Source organism: Taudactylus pleione, unplaced genomic scaffold (genome assembly GCF_031769625.1).
Source record: "Taudactylus pleione unplaced genomic scaffold, aTauple2 ptg000139l, whole genome shotgun sequence".
NCBI lineage: Eukaryota > Metazoa > Chordata > Amphibia > Anura > Myobatrachidae > Taudactylus > Taudactylus pleione.
Genome location: NW_028284541.1, coordinates 2,492,402 through 2,515,579, shown reverse-complemented (window position 1 = coordinate 2,515,579; position 23,178 = coordinate 2,492,402). Strand labels below are relative to the sequence as shown.

General features: G+C 43.5%; 1 protein-coding gene across 1 annotated transcript in view; it reads right to left on the bottom strand.

The window, feature by feature from the left end:
- Positions 1-5,308: 5,308 nt before the first annotated feature.
- The window catches only part of KIAA0586 (KIAA0586 ortholog), a 150,923-nt gene continuing 133,053 nt past the window's right edge, over positions 5,309-23,178 (bottom strand). Inside the window, exon 32 of the mRNA XM_088473708.1 lies at positions 5,309-5,863. Coding sequence (XP_088329834.1) covers positions 5,745-5,863 — 119 coding nt within the window. The 3' untranslated portion in view covers positions 5,309-5,744. The remainder of the gene's footprint in view (positions 5,864-23,178) is intronic.

The window sequence follows — 23,178 nt, the reverse complement described above, 5'->3', positions numbered from 1 at the left end:
ATATTACTTTGAGCAATTCAAAAAGGCATCACAATTACAAAAATGACCACGTTTTATCTACTATCCTCTACACATACTGTAGGGAGGTGACAATGAAAGATGCCCTGTACTTTCACAATAACAAGTTTCCTAATAGAGGGTCTCATTCAGGTTAGTGTATAACCCAATGGATTATGTACTAACCCGATAGGCTGTGGCCGTCTGGGTGAGGGGAGGAGGTGGCTCCAGCAGACGTTTCTGGAAACGGGCTTGTCGCGGCCAGGCTCTGTGTCGGAAGATACACATTTCCTGGCCTCAGCAATGCAGGTACGACAACTATTCTGAGCAGCCTTTGACTTTCTCAGATGGCCTGAAGCTGCTACTAGGATGCCGCTTCTGATGCCGACAGGAGGAGTCTATTTCCTTCAGACATCTCCGGCAACATTACAATATTTACACTTCGCTGCTGTGTCCAAGTCGCAGCTACTGTGTGTTCTGCGTCCACATCTGAATCAGACTCAGAGATCCCATACTTGAACATTTGTAGAATGTGTCCCATATTTTGAAAATGGTAGAAAATCTCACTGGAATGGGGGGGATATATCAAATGTTGGAGAGTTACAGTGAATAACTTGCCTATACCAACCAATCTGCCCCTGTCTGTCATTTTACAGGCAGTGCTAGAGAAAAGGACAGAAGCTGATTGGTTGCTATGAGCAACTTCTCCAATTTATCTCTCTCCAAGATTTGATAACTCTCCCCCCATACATCTATACATAGTATAAATAGAGTCTCTGGTAGGAGTCTGATGTCTGTTCGGACTAATCTCCAGAACCACTAACCAGATTATGAAGCAGGTTTAGGTGCATGATAAAAGGGAGCCATAGCAGTGACGATTTTAGTAAAGTCAATGGAAAAAATGGACGTCTGAGCGCTTTCTTGGCTTACGCTGCCTAAACCGTTCAAGATATATCACAACAATGGACTTTGGCCCTGATTCAGACCCACTCGCAAGCGGGTCGATGGCCGGGCAGTGCGCACTCGCAAGCCACAGAGCGAGTGAGAAATTCACTCACTCCGGGGCTCGCTACAAACGGGGCGGCTGTCAATGTTGATCGACAGCTCGCCCCGTTTTGTAGGCGGGGTGGCAGGACAAACGGAGGAGTTCCTGAAGGAACGCCTGCCATTTATGGGAGGCCCTACTGACATCACCAGTGATGTCAGTAGTGAGCTTCCGGCTCTATTATAGCCGGAAGTTCACTGGGGCTTGCGGCAGACGAGACCCTACCACAAGGGTCTCGTCGCAAGCCTGATGGTCGCGACCATCACCTGGCCGCTCGCAAAAGCTGTGGGTGGTCACCCAGAGCTTAGCGAGCGGCCAGGAGGCCGGCTTTTATGCGGCCGCCCTGATTCAGAGCGAGCGCTCGCTTATTGCGAGCGGCTCTGAATTAGGGCCTTTGTGTCATACCATGTAGCCATACGTATTATTATGGTATGTAGTCAGGAAGCCAGCGGTCCTGGCATGGGACTAATGATAGGCGTCTAAATACCGACGCCTATCATTAGTACCACGCCGAAACCCCGGCGCCCGGCATACTGATGGTTAGGCACCCCCCAGGAGGCTTAGGCTAGGGGAAGAGGTTAGGGTCAGGCACCCCCCTGGGGGGGTTAGGGTGCGGGGGAGAAGGGTTAGGCACCCCAAATGGGGAGGGTTGGGGGGGGGGGGGGTAGGGTTATGGATAGCCTCTATACTTACCTTGTCGGGATCTCCATCTATCGGCCTTCTGGCGTCTGTATTTCATCCGCCGGGCTGACATCCGCGGAATATCATACTGATTCCATTATTATACGTATTATTTGATACGTATTAACCGATTCCTCCAGAAAAATTTATATAAGCCCGGTTTACTGATATAAAATTTCAGATTTTCCTTTATTGTACCGTTCCTATTTCATTTATGTGAAAAACAAGCCCAATTCCCGATAAGACCCTGCTTTGGCCTGACAATAAATAGAGCACAGGGACAGACACTTAACGTGGCTGGAGATGACCTAAGTAGAGATGGTTTTTCTCATTTTGCCTTTTTGTGTGTCACGTCAAAACTAAATCTTTTCGTGTCGATATCAGGAGGGAAAACGACTAATGTAGTCTACAAGGCCATCTTATAAGATAAAAAGACTATTGCCGTAAATTCAAAATTGCTTCCATGCAAAGCCAGGACGGGTCGCTAGTGAATGATACGTAAAACCAGCAGTTATGTAAAGTGTTGCCTCTGTGTATTTTTTTTTTCATTTCTCACCTTTTCTTTGTCCCGTTAGCTCCAGTCTCTGCAGCTTGCTATACTGCCTCCTACCGTCTCTACAGCTGATCACCCCCAACTCATGTCTATCAAGATTCCCGCCCTCGCCTAGCTCCCGTCTCTCACACTTCCTGCCACACTGGGATGCTCCACAGCAGCAGTCCACCTTCTTGGTCGCACTGTACACTAATACACCATGATGACTTTTGTCCCCCAAGAGAATTATATATATATATATATATATATATATATAATATCTCTTGGGGGACAGAAGTCATCATGGTGTATTAGTGTACAGTGCGACCAAGTATATATACAGTATATATATATATATATATATATATATATATAGACACCAAGCGTCTGTGCGCCAGTTTATGGTGACTAAGATGCTCTGCTCCGAGAAACGCAGTGTAAAATAGTTTTCTTTACATTTTGTAACTGCACAAGAATTAGTTTTGCACACGTACAGTCACAGATGAAGCACAATGAAACATGGGATGAGGAAAAGCTGTGGCCGCTGCATCGTAGCACTTTATATACAGATTCAGACTTATTACCATGCAGATATACAAATGTCGCACATCAAATTGATAAATGCAAGTCAGCAGGGTTCTCCCCCTTTTCTTGACTTGATGTGATCCATACTGACTTTTAAATATTTATCATTCCTTAACTTATAATATAATTATAGTATTCCCTTTTTATTAACCTGTCACAATTGGGGTGGGGGGGGGGCAGACACCTACTTATACTTATACTTATATTTAAAAGTTTCCCAATTTTTATGAACTAGAAGCCCAGCTATCACTGAATATTATCCTTTTGACCAAGGTTAGATTAAAGTATATTATAATTTTTTACCAAATGTGTTTTATATGTATGTTATGTGTATGTATGTCATGTTACACAATGGGGATCTGGTAATGGAAGCCCTTTTCGCCCGTTCCATACTGAATGGAACTGAACCTGTACATTGGGTGTTAAGGGCAAATGAAGCAACTACGGACTGAATTGAACTAAGGGCAGAAGTGACACCCGGAACCGGAACAGACATGACGAGCCGACCTGGCAAAGAGAGAGGAAGGATCGAGAACTCCACATCCTGATGAAGCCTGGGTGGGAACAGGTGAAACGCGTCGATTGCGGAGGACATTAATGGGACGCTGATTCGTGAATTAAGCCACACAGGGAGCTGGAGGACGCATATTACCCTACCCTTACACAGTTTATAAAAGGGTGAGTGTTCACACTATAGGCGGGCCTTACCCTGCACTCCCACTGTATGAACTAATACATTTGCGGGCATTCTACAGTAAGTTTGCCTGTTCCATGATTGGTTGTTATCAGCATCACTGAGCCGGACACTAAGATACAGTGCACGTCAAAAAGAGAACATCCTTTACCCCTATAAGGACTTTGGAAGATCCCATTTGCTCATTTGGGAATCAGAATATACAGTGTAAAAGTGGAGTAATTTGCCAGATTAGCGCAACACTTATGCACACATCTCATTTGGAAAATGAATTCTATGGATTGTGTGTTTTTATGTTGTCATTGTAAGCTATTTTAAGTATACCAGTATTAGGATATTATTTATTATGAGATCTTCATATTTTATAACTTTGTCATACGGGTATATTCAATGTAAGAATTTTATAGCTATCTGTAGCAGATGATTGATGAGAGATATAAATGTTTTTTTAAATGCTAAAATTGTGTCAGTGAATTCTAATAGAAATATCATAGCTAGTTCAATTGTGAGCGATGGGAAACGTCCATTTGCTGTAAGTCAGCAGTGTAGTTTTATTGCTTCCAGTTGTTTTATTTATGCAAATAAGACACATTTTGAGTGTGAAAGACCTGGCTCGCTAAGAAGGGCTATTTGCAGTGACCCCCCACACAAATTACTTTGCAATTAGTCCATTTTGATTATAAATGATTTAATATTTGCTTCTATCTATCTGCCTACTTTGTTGACATGCAGGATTAAATTAATGGTGAATAGCATAAAGTATTATAAACGTAAAAAAATAGGAGGGAGAGGGAGAGGGAGAGGGGGAGAGAGAGAGAGAGAGAGAGAGAGAGAGAGAGAGAGAGAGAGAGAGACCCCGTAGCAGCCCCATTCTCTACTCCTACTGTAGCTATGACCTTGCCTGTGACAGCTGGTCTACCAAAGATTGGAAGAGTATGTATAGATACTTCCAGTAGATTGTTTCAGCAGATCTGAGATCTGCTCCAAAATTAGCCAGGTGTGGAGACATATATTGGGCGTAGAATCTGCGTCTAGTTCTCTAGTAGGTTTGTGTAAACAGTCTGGTCTGGAGTTGGATCCCCGGAGGATTGGACAAGTGTGTACCCGTATTAAGTCATGCAGCTACATATCAGATGAATAATTTGCTTTATCCATTGTTTCTAAATTAAAAACTGCAGATAAAATAGAGGGAGGTTTCTGATGGGGTAAGGGTGACAGGCCATGTGTTATATAGTCCTTACCTGAAGATGTTATTCAGATCCTTTTTCTGAAAATGTTGCTGTTCAGGACCTTATTGGCAGATGTAATCCAAAGTCCATATCAGTAGTCATTATCCAAAGTCGCTAAATAAAGCAGGAACTACTCAGAGATCATCAATGTAGAACTAAATGTCACCACAAAATGGCTGCCAGTAGCTGGTCATCCTTTATATAGGGCTGTGACCAGCACTGTGACATCACAATGCATTCAGGCAGCAGCTAGAGACGGCTGTAGCTTAGATCAGCTCTGGGCCCAGCCAGATCCCCTGCAGCAGCACTCTGGTGAGTATAGAGAAGCCAGAGCTCAGGAGATGGCAGTGTAACTTGGTGGAGGGCTGGGCCCCAGAGGTGGCCTGGGTCTCGTAGCAGCCACACTCTCTGCACCTACTATAGCTATGCCCTGGTGTATGAGGACACATCTGAACATGTATATACAGTATACATTTTTTTTTTTATTAACACAATAATACATAGGTACAAACACACAAAAAACATCCAAACATGAAAATCTCAGCGTCTTTTAATGTACAGTTGTACAAATTCTACAAGTCTATAAAACAAAAAAGTATAAAATATTTACACCTCATAAACAAAGCACACAAGTAAAAATCAATAAACATAAAAAGATGAATTTGCGGTGGTCTTTTGCACACATACACAAAGTCGTCATAAATATTAAAAGTAATCCTCCCAATAAGGCACCACTAAAATCAATCGATAGATCCTTCAGCGCACTTTAGCCTGATAGACTTATCCAATATGCAGTCACAATTAGCAGGTAAGTCCAGGGATACCTAGAGAACTACTAACATGCCTAACTCCATCCCCTTCAGTTTAGTGTTGGGAATTGTCACACGCGTTATATGTGGGGTATATTCCACACACAGAAGTCTACCAGAAAATGACCCCCATAAATAGATGCTGCCAGCGGACCAGTTTTACAGTCGTTCATCAGAAAGTATCAGCACCAGAGGAATCAGACTCCACAAACGTAGATCTGATATTGTCCTCGGCCTCACTTGTAGAGGGGAGGGTCACGTACATCTGTTTTGAAGGCTGGGCTGCTTCTCCTGAAGGGGAAGAGCAAACCACAATGCAATGAAATAAGACAGTTTCGACCAAATAAACATATCAGAGTAACAAACCTGCTGACCCGGGCACATTCAGAGATACAGTGATAAGAGATCGGGGTCAGAGGGCACGGAGTGGCTGGGCTGATGTATACAAGGCATGAAACGGCAAAAGCCTTAATCACCAACAGAGATTAGGACTCGGGTACACAGAAGATTCCTTGTGTGCTGTGCAGGTCTGTCCATTACACTGTTATTTCATTATTATTCTTTATTTATAATGCATCAACATACTAGACATACTAAGAGCTACGATTTAAAAACAAACGTGGGAAACAGAGATGAGAGGAGTCTGAGTGTAGCAGAAACCTGATCATGCATGTAATGTGTACAGGTTACGTGTGCATGTACATGTGGCAGGGAATATAGGGCGTGATTCAGATTTAGACGCTACGCCAATGCTTTCACAGCTGAGCAGTGTTTACTCGCAGTGTGATGGACAGTCGGAGCGTTTGGGGGCGGTAACGGGGAGTATTGACAAAAAATGCGGGTGTGTTGCAACAGTTTCGAGGGGTGTCACATCCTGCGTCGGCGATCCCATACACAAGAAATATGGTGCCGGGTCTCAGTTCCCTGCTCTGTCTTTGTGCGCATATGCTGGGATTTGTAAAGACGTTGGTGGGTGTCTCAGTACCTAACCTGGCCGGCTTACGGGATCGCGGCTGTGGTGCTGTAAGCTCCACCGGGCCAAGGACTGATGTAAATGGTCAAATATCCTCTATAAAGTGCTGCAGGATATATATGCGCTATATAAATAACAGTAGTAATAATAGTAATGTAAGGTCTTTACTGCAATTCTGACCCATGTGCACAGGGTGATTGTTATCTCATAGGCATCACTGATTCCTGCGCTGTTGCATGCAAACGTCTCTCACACCCTGACACATAAGCCTCAGTTACTGAAATGCAGTGTGAAAGCTTATGTTAGTCACCCGTGTGTTCCTGAACAAATGCAATAAGCTGTAATGTAGAAACACATAAACAGGCTTCTGAGTGAATGCAGAAATATAGGTATAGGTCAGGCAAGGTGCAGTATATGCTGGATAAGATCATTTTAATAAAAAGGATGGTAAACAACCTTTTTCTAGCTGGAAGTCCACTCAGGTAATGGACATTGGGGGTTAAATTTACTAAAAGTCGATTTTGGCTGCATTTAAAATCCACTAAAATAGAACCAACATCCAGTGGCGTCACAAGGCGGGTGCGGGGGGTGCGGCCCGCACCCGGGTGTCACCCGCCGAGGGGTGACACCAAGGTGCAGGATCCCCCTCAGTGACAGGAGCCGGGTGCTACACTATAGCATTAAGTGCAGCACTCGGCTCCTGTCAGTGAGGGAGCCGGCACTGCCCATGCCCGCACCTCCTGCACCCCCCGCCGGCACCACCGTGACCCCATTGATACCTAATGTATCATTTTGTTTACCACGGCCACGGGCCGGGTTCGCGCCACGAAGCCACGCCCCTCCCGAAGGCCCGACATGCGAGGCCACGCCCCCGACACACACCCTCCCGAAGACCACGCCCCCATTTCGGCAGGTGCCGCGCGCATGGCGTCCCTCCCCGCACCGGGTGTCACCGTAGGGAGGGACGCCACTGCCAACATCCACAACAGTTGATTTTGAATTCCATTCTGATTTCGAATGTGCATTGGTTTCTATTTGAAGTTCTAAATGTGTTTTATTTACCCTCAATAAAACCCCAAATCGATCCCAAATATGCAAAATTATACAAAAGCAATCCTATTGGCCAAAACATGTCACATGCCCTGTATTACCCACAAACATCTTCAGCCCAGTGCTAATTTGCATATCCACAATTTTTTTTAACTGCCATTGCTATTCCTTTAAATGCCTTATTTATACAGCGAAAGTGCCCCACATGCTTCTCTACCATGTTTTTTTTTTTCCATCATAGTGAATTTTCAGGTAATTCTGCATGATTTATCATCAAATAGAATGGTTTCTGAAGGTTCTATTGAAAATGGTGATTTTGGGTCGACTTTTGGTCTATTTTCAAATGGACTGTTACTAAATAAGCTTTTTCTACTGATGGCTATTGGAGATGTCCCGATGGTCTGTTTGAAGTTCTATTTGTTCGTGATGTCAAATTTCTGTGGATTTTGAGTCTGTTTTGATTTTAGTAAATACCTGATTGTCAAAATCACCACAAAATAGAATGGAACTGAAAATCGTTCCTTAGTAAATTTATCCCATGGTCTCTTCTATACTCTTAGTTGGACACTTTTTGTACCTTCCAGTGATACTAATGAGAAAAACTAATTTCTGTGATTAGTGCAATACAAACAATGGAACACACAAAAGTGACACATAATAAAGAGAGCCCTGCTGCCCCCTAACTTTTTAGGATAACTAATACTGAGAAGTGGAAATTAAAAAGTTGATCCTAAAGAAAAGGAATTTGGTCTTTGAAGTGGCTTTACCCCGTTTCCACCACACACATTTGCAGGTGGATCTGCAAACCATCAAAGGTAGGCACAGATTAAGTTAGGGGGCACTTCCACGGGGTGGGAAGGGGGAGTACATATCATTCAATGACATATCATCCAGTGTGTATGCAGTCAACGATGCAAGCTCCCGATGTTCATTAAGAATATCCTCAGTTGGCTGAACATGCAGCGCAATCTGGGGATATTGTTAACGATGCCATGCTACCAAATGCATCATGGCCCTGCTCCCCCCCCCCCACCATCGTTTGTCGTGGCCGACATCGGCAAGTGTGTATATGCATCCAATATCGCTCATCACACACATCATCTAGTGTGTATGAGCCTTTAAACCGTTTGTGCTACTGCAATTAAATCGAGCATACAAAAAAAGATGTATATTATTTATACATTGATATATATATTTAAAACACAAATAAACCCAGAATTTAAAAAGTAATCTAGTGGCTTCAAATGTAGAGCATTGCTGGGACTGTTGCTAGGCCATGGCACCAGGACCTCTGGGCTTGAGACTTAAACACAGGGATCTTTGTTAATGTTTAACATTAATTTTTATATTTTTCTTTATAAAGCACCAGGCTATTACACATCTATGTACATTACGAGGATGGTATTACAAATTACATACAAGGACATGAAACAGAAGGGAATGGTGGCTTTGGCCAAATGACTTTACAATTTAAAGCTGACCATATAAGGCAGATCCAGCTCCTCAGCCGCAGTGGCAAGATAACTGTTCAATGTCATCTCACACGGTAACTGTGGTCACATCTCCTTAATGATCCAATCAATCAGCGTGCCCCGAATCATGCAGTCTACACTGCAGGGTGCCACGGGAACGGCCCGCGGCCAACCCTGCAAAGTACCCGAGTTGGATCCCCGGGTCCCTGGACCTGGGTGGATCCATTTACACAGACAAAAATCCAGGGTTGATGCACATCAACCCAGAATTTTTAGTTTGGTGTAAAAGGGGTATTATTGACAACTTTGACACAGCGTCTGTTTCTGTGCCTGCAATAATAGTCTCAACAGGTAGCACCTCCCATTATATATATTCAGGGTGTGCAGTCTAGGACTCTTACCCATATACTCTAAGCAGTGTGCTTCTTTGCACACCTGAAGGAATGAGACACCTCCAGCCTGGACTAGCACCCCTCACCCATTGGTTTAAAGCATGGAGTCTGGCATTGCGAATGCACACTTGTACAAGGCACAATATAGGTAAGTCCTAAAAATGATATACTGTAGTGCAGCTTTGGATTGATTTTTGGGGCGTGTGTCCCCTGGATTGCTTTGGTTGGGCTGCTTCAGGGCATCCCATTGTAACACATTTTTCCTTTTTTGCACATTTTAACACTTTTACTGTTTATTATATACAGTCCGGTGCATAAATATTGGGACATTGATAGAATTTTAATATTTTGGCCTCTATTCACCACCACAATGGCTTTGAAATTAAACAAATAAGATGTGCTTTAACTGCAAACTTTCAGATTTAATTTGAGGGTTAGTTACATCCAAATCAGGTGAACGGTGTAGGAATTACAACGGTTTCTATATGTGCCTCCCACTTTTTAAGGGGCCAAAAGTAATGGGAAAAACTAAACAATCCTAAATCAAACTTTCACTTTTTAATAATAATAATAATAATAATAATGCTCTGCCAGGCCTCTACTGCAAATGTCTTCAGTTCCTGCCTCTTCTTGGGGCATTTTCCCTTCAGTTTTGTCTTCATCAAGTGAAATGCATGCTCAATCGGATTCAGGTCAGGGGATTGTCTTGGCCATTGCATAACATTCCACTTTTTAGCCTTAAAAAACTCTTTGGTTGCTTTTGCAGTATGCTTCGGGTCATTGTTCATCTGCACTGTGAAGCGCCGTCCAATGAGTTCTGAAGCATTTGACTGAATATGAGCATATAATATTGCCCAAAACACTTCAGAATTCATTCTGCTGCTTTTGTCAGCAGTCACATCATCAATAAATACAAGGGAACCAGTTCCATTGGCAGCCATACATGCCCACGCCATGACACTACCACCACCATGCTTCACTGATGAGGTGGTATGTTTTGGATCATGAGCAGTCCCTTTCCTTCTCCATACTCTTCTCTTCCCATCACTCTGGTACAAGTTAATCTTTGTCTCATCTGTCCATAGGTTGTTGTTCCAGAACTGTAATGGCTTTTTTAGATGTTGTTTGGCAAACTCTAATCTGGTCTTCCTGTTTTTGAGGCTCACCAATGGTTTACATCTTGTGGTGAACCTCTATATTCACTCTTGTGAAGTCTTCTCTTGATTGTTGACTTTGACACATATACACCTACCTCCTGGAGAGTGTTCTTGATTTGGCCAACTGTTGTGAAGGGGTTTTTCTTCACCAGGGAAATAATTCTTCTGTCATCCACCACAGTTGTTTTCCGTGGTCTTCCGAGTCTTTTGGTGTTGCTGAGCTCTCCGGTGCATTCTTTCTTTTTAAGAATGTTCTAAACAGTTGATTTGGCCACACCTAATGTTTTTGCTATCTCTCTGATGGGTTTATTTTGATTTTTCAGCCTAATGATGGCTTGCTTCACTGATAGTGACAGCTCTTTGGATCTCATATTGAGAGTCGACAGCAACTGATTTCAAATGCAAATGTCACACCTAGAATCAACTCCAGCCCTTTTACCTGCTTAATTGAGCAGGTAAAAGGTCTCAATTAAGCAGGAAGTAATGAAATAACGAGGGAATAGCCCACACCGGTCCATGAAATAGCTTTTGAGTTGATAGTCCCATTACTTTTGGCCCCTTAAAAAGTGGGAGGCACATATAGAAACCATTGTAATTCCTACACCGTTCACCTGATTTGGATGTAATTACCCTCAAATTAAATCTGAAAGTCTGCAGTTAAAGCACATCTTGTTTGTTTCATTTCAAAGCCATTGTGGTGGTGAATAGAGGCCAAAATATAAAAATTCTGTCAATGCCCCAATATTTATGCACCTGACTGTACGTATTTCACTTTTCTACTTTATACATGCAGCTGTAGCTGCTCTTATCCATCTTATTTTACACTTCACCTTTCTCAGAGCGATGCCCTGGGGTGGCTCAGCTGAGCTGGTTTGGGGGTGTTCTGCGCCCTGGATTTGAACCCCAGTATGATAGGGACCTACCCTACAGAGGTTACCTGGATATGGTGGGTAGGCCCATAACCTTGGCCATTATTATGCCAAAAACCTCTATTTATTGCAAAATGTATTTATATATAGTCATTTGGAGATGTGCACCTGTAATTTGTATTTTTTGTGTGTCTGCATTAGCAGTCTCAACAGTGAGCACCTCCCATTATATATATTCACGGTGTGCAGTCTAGGACTCTTTTCCATAAACTTTGACACAGCCGCAATCCTCGTGTCCGGAATGAGACATAAGAAATTAGAGACAGTTGGCAAATATGGACTAGTCAAAGCTCTACACAATTAACTGTAATGTGGAAGTTCTGGTAGGCCCACGTAGGGATCCAGAGAGGAGAAGAACTAAGTGCAGCTATCCCAGCTACAAAGCTCTGCAAAAATAAGAATTAATGAGTAAATCTGTTTTGAATTGAACAAAATAATTATCTAATCACTTATCCGTGAAAGAATAGGCTATGTTTCTCCATGGTGACCGTGACAGTATATAGTGCCCAGATCAGATGATACTACTGACACCTGGCTATAGAAAGGAGCATTTAGACATATATCAACATAACTGACAGAAGGTTCCATTGTAGAAATGTAACTGCCTTGTTATGGCCTAACACATGGAAAAAAAAAAGAACCCCACACTAAAATTGTCAAAACTAGAATCAAGACATCCAGACTGCAAAACAGAACTAGCACAATGCAAAGCAAAATTAAAATAGAAAGTCTTAAAAGTCCCAATATGTGAAGTACTGTTAACAATTGGAGCCAAAACACACAGATTTGTGAATGCGCTGTTGTATAATAAAGAGAACATTTGATACGTTTATTGAAAAAAAGAAGAATGGAGGAAATGGTCGGTTAGAGAAAAAACGAAGTGAAAAAAATCCTGTAAACTTTTTTTTTTCTTTTTAATTAAGAGGACCCACCTAGTATTGTAAGTACAGGAAAGGAAGAGATGACCTAATGGCTATCTGAGCACTGGCCTTGACTGCTCTTTGCTGTAATAATGTTACTAGAAGGAGTGTACAAGCAAGCAATAAAGATAACTGCGACAGTGTGTCAATAATATAACCATCTATAAGGTTTTATCGGGGAAACTGGAGCAAATGATTGACTGAGGGTTAGCAGAATAGATTACAAGAAGGTGAGGGCGGATAAGATAAGCATTAATAGGACAGAGGCTTTTATTTACTAAATCTATACACTACATTTAGGAAGATATGATAATCTCACAGCGTGTCTACGTGATGACTAGATCACCATTTCTGCTAATTCAGTATTAGCCTGTTTGTCAGAGACACACAATAGACTAATAAATTAGTCAGATCACTGTTTATCTGGACTGACAGAAACTAGTTGAAGATCGATGTTCTTCAAGGTTGTTGAACACCTTTCTAAATCTAATCTCAGATGAGGTCATCTATATTACGTTGGTTGTCCAATTAAGTGGTAGCTGGAGTTTGTAAAAACAGGACAGTTGTACACAGAAACCCACATTTAGATGTCAACTATGGTATTCTAGAGTAACAAGACTCCTACCAAAACTCACGAAAGTAGACCATCAGTGGAGTCAATTTTGTGCTCCTAATGACTTAGTCACATATAAGATCTACCACTTCTATAGAAGTGTTTGTTTAGCAATGTCCATAACCTATTTTCAATCTCTCAACACTGATCAAGCTTCTAACCCCTAAAGCCCTTTTAACACATGTAAATTTCTTCCCACACCTCCCTGATCCAACCCACCGGCTACTATCAGTGCCCATTATCAGATCCAACATGAAATGGCATGCTCTTTGTTAGCCAACACCCTGCTCAATTCCTTCCCTGGACAGTCTCTTAAATTGATCATACATCAAGTATCTACTCTCTTCTCGTCTTCCTACTCGACTGCCTCTCCTCTTGATCATATACTTTCCCAAATCAGTAGAGCTCCCTCTCATGTGTTCATCCCAACCTTGACTAAAATCTGTAATCTCTCTCTCTCGACTGGTATCGTTCCATCGTTATTCAAGCATGCAGTGGTTACTCCTATTCTGAACAAAAAAAATGCAATTCGGACCTTAGACTCTCTCTAATATTAATGTCCCATCTCTCAGCTCCCATGCCCCTCCAAGCTTCTTGAGGGACTTGCCTACACCCGTCTTACACAACTTATTGGACCCACTTCAGTCAGGCTTCAGTTCCCAACACTCCACAGAAACTGCACTGACTAGTGAATGAAGTCTAAAAAGGCATTGCTTACTTCTAATCCTCCTGGAACTCTTTGCTGCATTTGACACAGTTGACCATTCTCTTCTCATACAAAAAACATTCCAATCTCTATGTATCCAGGACACTGTCCTATCCTGGTTCTCATCCTACTTATCAAATTGCTCTTTCAAATGCTAGTTTCTCTGGGTCCATTTTCTATTGTCTTCCTCGATCACTTAAAGTACCACCAATGTCCTCTGCTCTTCACTAAACGTGTCTTGTGCAAACTAATCAGCTGTTTCACATTCAGTATCTTCTGTATGTAGAGGACACCCAAATCTACCTATCCGCTCACCATCCGTGTTGGCCCGCGTTGGTAAATGTCTTTCTGCCATTTCGTCTTGGATGTCATTACGCCCCCCTCAAAAGAGTTTCACCAGCCAATAGTAGTTACATTTACGGTGCCCAGGAGTGTTGCTATAGATTCCGCACCTTGGTTTGCGATTTCTCTTTTTCCCACCTCTGCTCTGTAATTGGGTGCCTCCTTATTGTTTTAACTATTATATTACTGGTCATAAGGAAACTCATTGTATTTGGTCATGGCGCAACAACAAAAAACATTCCATCTATAGTCTGGTAATCTACCTATTTTGGGGCAATGCATTGTTTGCACTTTATGCGTCCTTATTTTCTAACATTCATGTATGCTGTTCCTAGCAATGGAGGGTATTGTAAGCTTGCGAGCAGGGACATCATACCTATATATCTGTCTGTTATTACCCAGTTTTGTTCAATTAATGTTTATAATTGTAAAGGGCAACGGAATATGCTGCGCTATATAAGAAACTGTTAATAAATAAAAATAAATAAATACTTAAAATAATGTGTCGTATTTAGAGGCGGGCGTAGCTTTACAGCAAGCCATAGGACACCAATACCTTCTAGGAGGCGTATCTGGAGGTACGGTTACCTCTAAACAATGTAGGTACCTTGTGCTTGCCCGTCTAAGGGGAACGCAAGTGTAAATTACACATCTTAGAATTACACTTTGTTTACTAATCATGTCCAGTAAATTAAACCAGATTTTGTAGCCCATAGTTGGAATGATGTCAACTACTAAATCTGGCCTAATAATACAAATTATTATAATAATAATGTGTGTGCTGGTCAGCAGGCGACTGGTCAGCCTCGTTATAAGCTATGTATTAAAGCAGGCAACAGCTGCTAATAGTGTGTACCTTTAAACACACTCTTCTGAGACCTGATACTCTGTACAAGCAAATAAAATGGCAAGAGCTTAACTAATTTGACTGAAGCAGAGAAAGCATTACAGTAAATCTCCATTTCAGAGTAAATTACTATAGCAATCTATGTCCATTGTCCGCTAAGTACTCAAATTACACATTTTTTCGCTCTACACTGACCAAGCACCACTTAGTTTTAGAGGTGATAATGATACTTTGCAGAGTACTGCGTCCTTAAGTGTCTGGCTAGGATCACCGGCAGGGGCTCCAGTGCCAGACTCCGTCTGCTTCTCACCCGCTGCATTGCTAGGAGAGAGAGAGAGGGGGGAGCAACGCCATAGTCTCCCCCCTCTTGTGCTTGATCCATGTAGACATTAATTTGATTCTGCCAAGTAATTTGAGAGAATTTAGTGCTGTGGAAGATTTCCTGCATTGTGTTAGTAATTACGGCTGGTGTGCGCACCGCAGAGGGTCTAGTAGAAAAAACAAAACAAAGAAAAACATAATTTTATGGCAGCTGTAAAACTTTGTTTTGTTGCGAAAGGGAAAGTGCTTGTCCATATGAAGGAACCAATGCAGTGCTAACCACATGAAGTCATGTATATTTTCACAACCTTATAAGGAAACAAGAAGACATGCTTACATATTTTAAATGGCTGGTACGCCATGTTCTAATTGCGCCGTGTATTAATGAATTTCATAACCGTAGTGCGTTCTCCTGAATCAATTAATCCACCGCACAGGTCCTTATGGTTCTAGCAATTGGTTCTAGCAGAATTCTATACTGGAGCACTGAGAAATAGGAAGTAAGGAGGAACCGCCCAGTGTCACACAATTATGTCCACATGTGCGAACAGCTGGCAAATGATTGGCACACATTCCAAAACTGTGGTCAATTGTGATATTAGGTTGTGATATTACCGCTAAAGAATTTGTCTGCAGAATGCACTCAGGATATCAATATGAAATGTGCTTTGTGTTACATATATTAAATATAAATGTCACAAATGCACAAACCTTTATTTGCATATAGCCACGTTTAAGCTTTTGTGTTACCATTACGTCTAACATATTGTAGTATTAACACAATACATATACAGAGAACACAGTTCTACTTTTAATGCTCCAGTTGGAAAAAAGCTGGAAATATTAGGGAGTGTAGTGATGTCAGGAACAATACAGAGAGTATGCAGAAACCTTGCTTATTTTGCCAAAAAGAAGTGCTGATTTATCAAAGCTTGGAGAGAGACAGAGGTATATTCAATAAAGGGCAACTTTAATCGATCAACATCGATGTTCTGTTTCTGGTGCTAAATTACGTATTTAGGAATACTTTAAAAATAAAAAACAAAAAAAAACAAAAAACAAATCAAACATTTGTCTGTTAGTAAATATGTGATTTAGCCCCAGAAACACAACATCGATGGTGATCGATTTTAAATTGGTTAAAATCAACCATATTAAATATAATAAAGTACCAACCAATCAGTTCCTAAAGCTGGGTACACACTGGAGCGATGTCGGGCCGATTGGCAGTTTTGTAATGACAGTAAAGCTGGGTACATCGCTCATTGCGGAAGCTCAATATGCGGGTGCCTGCGGTCGCTAGTGAAGTCGTCAGGGTTGGCGCGCTGCACATCAGACCTGACGATAACGCTAGTGATAAGGTGTACATCGTCTAGTGTGTATGGTCAACTAGACGTCCTGATGTATAAATTCGTATAAAGTGTATATAAAGAAACAATACAATATATATCGTTCAGTCATTAGCAAGGATTGTATAGTGTGTATGGGGAAAATGTTTGAAAAATGACAGGAGCTGATTGGTTGGTACTTTCTCTCTCCAAGCTTTGATACATCTATCCCATAGTAAGAAAACTTTTCTATCATAGTAGAATGAAATCATATACAAGCTGTATATATGTGAGCGCTGGTAGTTTCAGCATAAATGTGTGAGATGCAGCACAGAATAAAATGCCTGATGCAGATACACAGATTGGCTCATTATACTTAGTAGCAAGATGCTACACATGGGATTAATACAATATGCTGGTAAATGTGACAAGCACAGTGTACTTTTTTTTTTTTTTTTTTTAGTGTGGTCAGGGGTATATCTAGGGATCTGAACGCCCCTGGCAAGGTAATGGACCGGTGCCCCCCTCCCCCCCATAATTTCAGGAAGTGCCCCAGTAGTAGTCCACCCTATGCAGTGCCCCCAGTAGTAGTCCCCTTTATGCAGTGCCCCCAGTAGTAGTCCACCTTATGCAGTGCCCCCAGTAGTAGTCCCCTCTATGCAGTGCCCCCAGTAGTAGTCCCCCCTATGCAGTGCCCCCAGTAGTAGCCCCCTCAATGCAGTGCCCCCAGTAGTAGTCCACCCTATGCAGTGTCCCCAGTAGTAGTCCCCTCTATGCAGTGCCCCCAGTAGTAGTCCCCTTTATGCAGTGCCCCTAGCAGTACACCCTATGCAGTGCCCCCAGTAGTAGTCCACCTTATGCAGTGCCCCCCAGTAGTAGTCCCCTCTATGCAGTGCCCCCAGTAGTAGTCCCCTCTATGCAGTGCCCCCAGTAGTAGTCCCCCCTATGCAGTGCCCCCAGTAGTAGCCCCCTCAATGCAGTGCCCCCAGTAGTAGTCCACCCTATGCAGTGTCCCCAGTAGTAGTCCCCTCTATGCAGTGCCCCCAGTAGTAGTCCACCCTATGCAGTGTCCCCAGTAGTAGTCCCCTCTATGCAGTGCCCCCAGTAGTAGTCCCCTCTATGCAGTGCCCCCAGTAGTAGTCCACCCTATGCAGTGCCCCCAGTAGTAGTTCACCCTATGCAGTGCCCCCCAGTAGTAGTCCACCCTATGCAGTGCCCCCAGTAGTAGTTCACCCTATGCAGTGCCCCCCCAGTAGTAGTCCACCCTATGCAGTGCCCCCAGTAGTAGTCCCCTCTATGCAGTGCCCCCAGTAGTAGTCCACCCTATGCAGTGCCCCCAGTAGTAGTCCCCCCCCTATACAGGGCCCCAGTAGTAGTCCCCCCTATACAGGACCCCCAGTAGTAGTCCCCCCTATACAGGACCCCCAGTAGCAGCCACCACCCCATAACGTGCCCCCAGTAGTAGCACCCACAATATAGTGCTCCCAGTTGCGCCCATCCCCATGTGCCCTCATTAATGGCCACCCCCTATACAGTGCCCCCCTGTAGTGTGCCAGAAAAAAAAAAAACACACAGGAAAAAAAAAAAGCAACGTACCTGATCCCCATTCCTGCCGACGGCCGCCGCTGTCCACTCCTCCGGGCCCACTCTCGCTCTGCACTATGGGATGTGAGAGACATCATGACGTCTCTCCCATCACTCGCTGCGGGGGGGGGGAGCCGGAAGCGGAGCTCATGAGTGAGCTCCAGCCGACTCCCTCCGTGGACGCAGCAGTCAATGAGAGTGTCTGCTGTGTGTTTGTTACTGTGTAGGGGCAGACCGCTACACTTATGGGGCCTGAGGGTACTAGCGGGGCTAGTTCAAGCCTCCAGGCTAGTCCACCTATTGGCTGCTGGAGGCACTGCTGAAGGGCGCCCCCGGCGAGTGCCATCCTGGCCAATGGGTAGATACGCCCCTGAGTATGGTGATATAATTACTGAAGTACAAAAATATAGCAGGGATATTCAGGCTTTGCAACAAATGTGTTTGCAGGCTTGTTCTATCATTATTTTGAAAGGTATGAGGTTCCAAAAACATGTTCAACTATGAATTGGAGTATTTTTTGAAAAAGGAAAGAAACAGTGTGTGTGTTATAGTTCCAGATTTGTATGATCTTCTCTATATAATGTATTTCCAAGGCCCTGCTTAATTATGATGATTATTGTTTATTTAAATGGTGCCACAAAACTCCGCAACAACAGACAGTGGTCAAGTAGAGCCTATTATAAGACAGAGAGCCAACAGACATTCAAGAAGTATATATTTAAAAAGCAAGAGTTGAAGCATAAAACCATACCTAAGACATAACAGGGAAGGTATATAGCAAACAAGTATTGTACAGAAGATGTAAGAGCCATGATACAAGGGCACACAGGTGGATAAAGTAGGAGAAAGCCAAATGATAGCTTGTAAACTCTCAAAAGCATGGGCCATCTCTTCTACTAACGTTAACAAAAAGTAATTCAGAAGTCACTCAATACATGCTGCCATATTTCCGTTAACATCCATCTTCAAGACCCTCTTCCATGGTATTAACTATTAGATAAACAATCCAGGTTAACAGTGGGCATGATTCAGATGTGGATGCAATTTTGTACGCAGATGCCATAAGAAAATGCCAATGCAACGGGGCGCCTGGAAATGTATTATGACGCCCAAGAGGCGGAGTCGCAGATCCAAGCAAGTGCTACGCAGCGGTGGGCGCAAATCTTTCGATAATCAACCATCTGAGTAGTCCTGCGGTCACGCAGAATGGCAGAGAGAATGGAGACGCCGACGCCAGTTTCTGCCTATGGGATCGCAGATGCAGGCTAATACACGCCACAAAAATGGTCAAGACACGTCTGCATTTTTGTCACCACTCCCCGTATCTGCCCCCCCAAACGGTCCCTAAATGTCAATCACTTTACGATTAAATCCCCACTGCGAGCAGTATAAAGGAACCCTTGGCGCATGCGCAGTGCAACCGTGACGCAAGCGCAGACGACCGATAAACACTCACCTGCGTAAATATCATCAGTGTCCACAATCTGAATCAGGCCCAGTAATGCTTAACATTTAAAGTTTGAATAAAATAATGACTTAACAAAATAAAAGTTCTCAGGTGTAAAATCTATAACAGTTGGCACCTGGCTACATGTACACGCTTTAATGCTGGCAGACACCTTTATTTATTATTCAACAGCTGTATCCTGCATATTGTACCTGCAGACCTAAGGGTGCCACAGTAATGGCAGATCCAAATCTTTCCAAACAATTAGGTGACATTTTTCAGCTCTTACCCGGTGTCATTTCCATCCCGCAACAATCCATGCCCAGTATAGATATGGAAATGTAATTGCTGAATATAGCTGCTGGCGTCACATGGAACACTTTACAATAACCGTAATTCACGATAATCTTTCTGTAGTTATGTTCTGAAAAGTAATGGGCAGCACAGGAGGTTGGGTTCACCATAGGGGCAGCACAAATGGGAGCTGAGTGGTTTATAATCTGTGCATTGTCTGACCTACACATTCTGCAAGCTGTCATTTACAGTCTCTAAACTATTACAGAGTGGGCGAAGTTACAGAGTGCACAGCTATAGAACAATTCCTACTGTCGTCTGGTCTTTCAGATTGAAGCACAAAACTAGTTTTTATATAACAATAGTGATTGTGTTAGATATGAGGTTTAACATAAGAGAAACAAAATTGGATCGCAGTGAATTCTCCACTAATTGTAATGTCTTCTCCAGTTGGTTTTAGTGATTTCTTTAACTTATCATAAACGTACAGTCAGGGGCTTAAATATTGGAACATTGACAGAATTTTCCGATTTTGGCCTCTAGTCACCACCACAATGGCTTTGAAATGAAACAAACAAGATGTGCTTTAACTGCAGACTTTCAGATTTAATTTGAGGGTAATTACATCCAAATCAGGTGAACGGTGTAGGAATTACAACGGTTTCTATATGTGCCTCCCACTTACCCTCCTTTGTAGTCGGTGATGCCCAAAACTCCATGTTACAGGTAAATGGTGGGTGCAGTACATGAAACAGATTCAATGTGGACTCAAACTTACATTTTAATTAAATAAGCACTTTCTTAAATTGATAAAGAACAACATGTAAAAATCTGTGGTTACTCAGTGTGGAATCCACAGTAACTCTTTACAGGCATAATGTGGAACTGAGGGCCCGAATCAGGGCTGGGAATAGACAGGTAACTGTGCACCTGGACAAACCATGTTGCAATGCAAGGGGTGCATTGTTTTGCATGTGGGGTAAATACTGGCTGCCTTTGCATGTAGCCCACAAATGCTGGACAGCTTTATTTTTACACTGCAATATAGATATCAGTGTGGACACACCCCTTGACAATCTGTACCCAGCATGACATCGTTCGCAAGGGACTCGGTGGCGGTGCCGGCATCGGCAAGCACATACACACTTGCTGATCACGGCAACATTGTAGCGCTAGTGACATCCTCAGATCTTTCTGCATGTACAAAAGATCTGAGGATGCGAAGGACGAGACGCGGGAGCGCGCATCGGCATGGCGATAGTGTGTACACTATGGACGATTTGTCCTTCAGATGCATCAAAATCGGCCAAATCATTCAAACTATCGGTTAATGCGTACCCAGCATAACTCTCGCTGAACATTTGAAATCTCCCCCACCTGCAGCACAGCATGGTTTTCACCAACATGTACAGTTACTTGCTCTTTCTTACTCTATTCCCAACTCTGAATCAGGCCCTTAGTAAAGAGGCACTCATGAAGGGAGGGTGGGCTGGGCCAAAGAGCCTGTGTGTTGGTGGGGATGAGGTGCTGAGGCAACAGGAACTTGTGTAGATGGGAGGAAGTGTTGATTTAGCAGGCGCTTGAGGGTGAAAGAAGAAAGCAATGGGGGTACTACAAAAAAAAAGTCACACGGAGGGGGAAAAGTATAGCACAAACTCCAAAAAAAGAAGTTGGAACATGTTTGTAACATGGGTATATAAAGGCAGTTGCTAATTTTCTTGTGCTTTTCCATGAATGATTGGATTGTAGAGTAGGTGGCCTGAATTAAGGGCCCATTTATCAATAATCACATACTCAATGCAATCTGGGCATGATATTAGCGCTCATGATCACATTGCAGTATGCGAATATACTGCTGGACTGTATCAAATAGCACAAGCAGAGACTGGGATTCAGAAAGGAGCCCGTCCCTGCGCTGTGCCCGCACTAGCGGTCTCTTCACTCCTCTAATGGGACTGCTGCGCATGTGCGGCAGCCAATGCCGTGGAGGATTCTGGAGGAGCTCTCTCTCAGTAAATTTCTTGGGGGGTCCTGGTGGGAGCCCGGGTCCGACGCCACCCCCCACCTCCCTCTTACCCGTCAGCAGCCCAGCACACGCTGCTGTGTGCTGGGCTGCAGTGGGACCAGGAAATCTGCTGCCTCTGAGCAGCAGCGGCATTCTCCTCTGCCTGTGGGGGGAGCAATCACACTGATAGCGCCCCCCCCTCCAGGATCTCTGGCTGGCTGAGGGGCTCACAGCTCCCACCTCCTCAGCGCGCAGTGACGGGTTTTCTTTTTTTTCTAAGGGGTTGTGGCCACACCTCCTGCGATTAGGCTACGTCCCCGATAGTAACGGGACCCGGGGCTGGTTCTCTACGGCCCTGTGTGCAGGCAGCACAGTGGCTAATATTGCTGCCTTACAGCACTGTGGTCATGAGTTCGATTCCCAACCTGAGCTCTCTCTGTGTGGGGTTTGTACATACTCCCCGTGCTTGAGGGCTTCCTCCCACATTCCAACAAAAATACTGGTACGTTAATTGGTTGCTGGCTACATTTACCCCTAGTGTTCGGGCACGTATGTTGCGAATGAATGTGAAGTATTCTCTGTACAGTGCTGTGTAATTGGTGTCGCTATATGAATAAATCATGCATGGATCTGATGATTCTGTAAGGATTGTGTATGTCACTTTAGTATTCTGCAGCTTACAGTACTCATTATGTGTCATCTCGTCCAGACATTGCCTATTCCGCCTAGGGTCATTTTTGTAGTGCACTCAAGATGGCTTCCTCATCTGGTACCCTTGTGGGTAGGATCCATAATCCTTGCAATTGGCCCCAACATCTGAACTTTACAAAGGTGGGGTGTCGGGATAGGCCTCTTTGTATTGCTACTCTAGAATTTCAATACAATGAAAATAGGAAATCAGCCATTTTAGCTTTGTTGTTGTTTAAACTAATGCTGGGCACACACCTCGGTGACATATCCGCTGACCCAGGGATCTGCAGACCAAGCGGCCGATCGGTAATACAATACACACTTACCAATCTGCCACTCGAAGTGTCTGCGCTGAAATCACATATAAATTTGCCCGCACAGTTGAGATGTCAGTTACCGGCGGTCCCTGAAGCAAGTGTATAGGCTGGGGGCAGGTCGCCTGTTAGCACAGCCAGATTTGCCGATATATCTGCAAGGTATATCGGCATTAGCTGTAGGACAGATGCGATAAAGGGGTCTATTTACTAAGCAGTGTT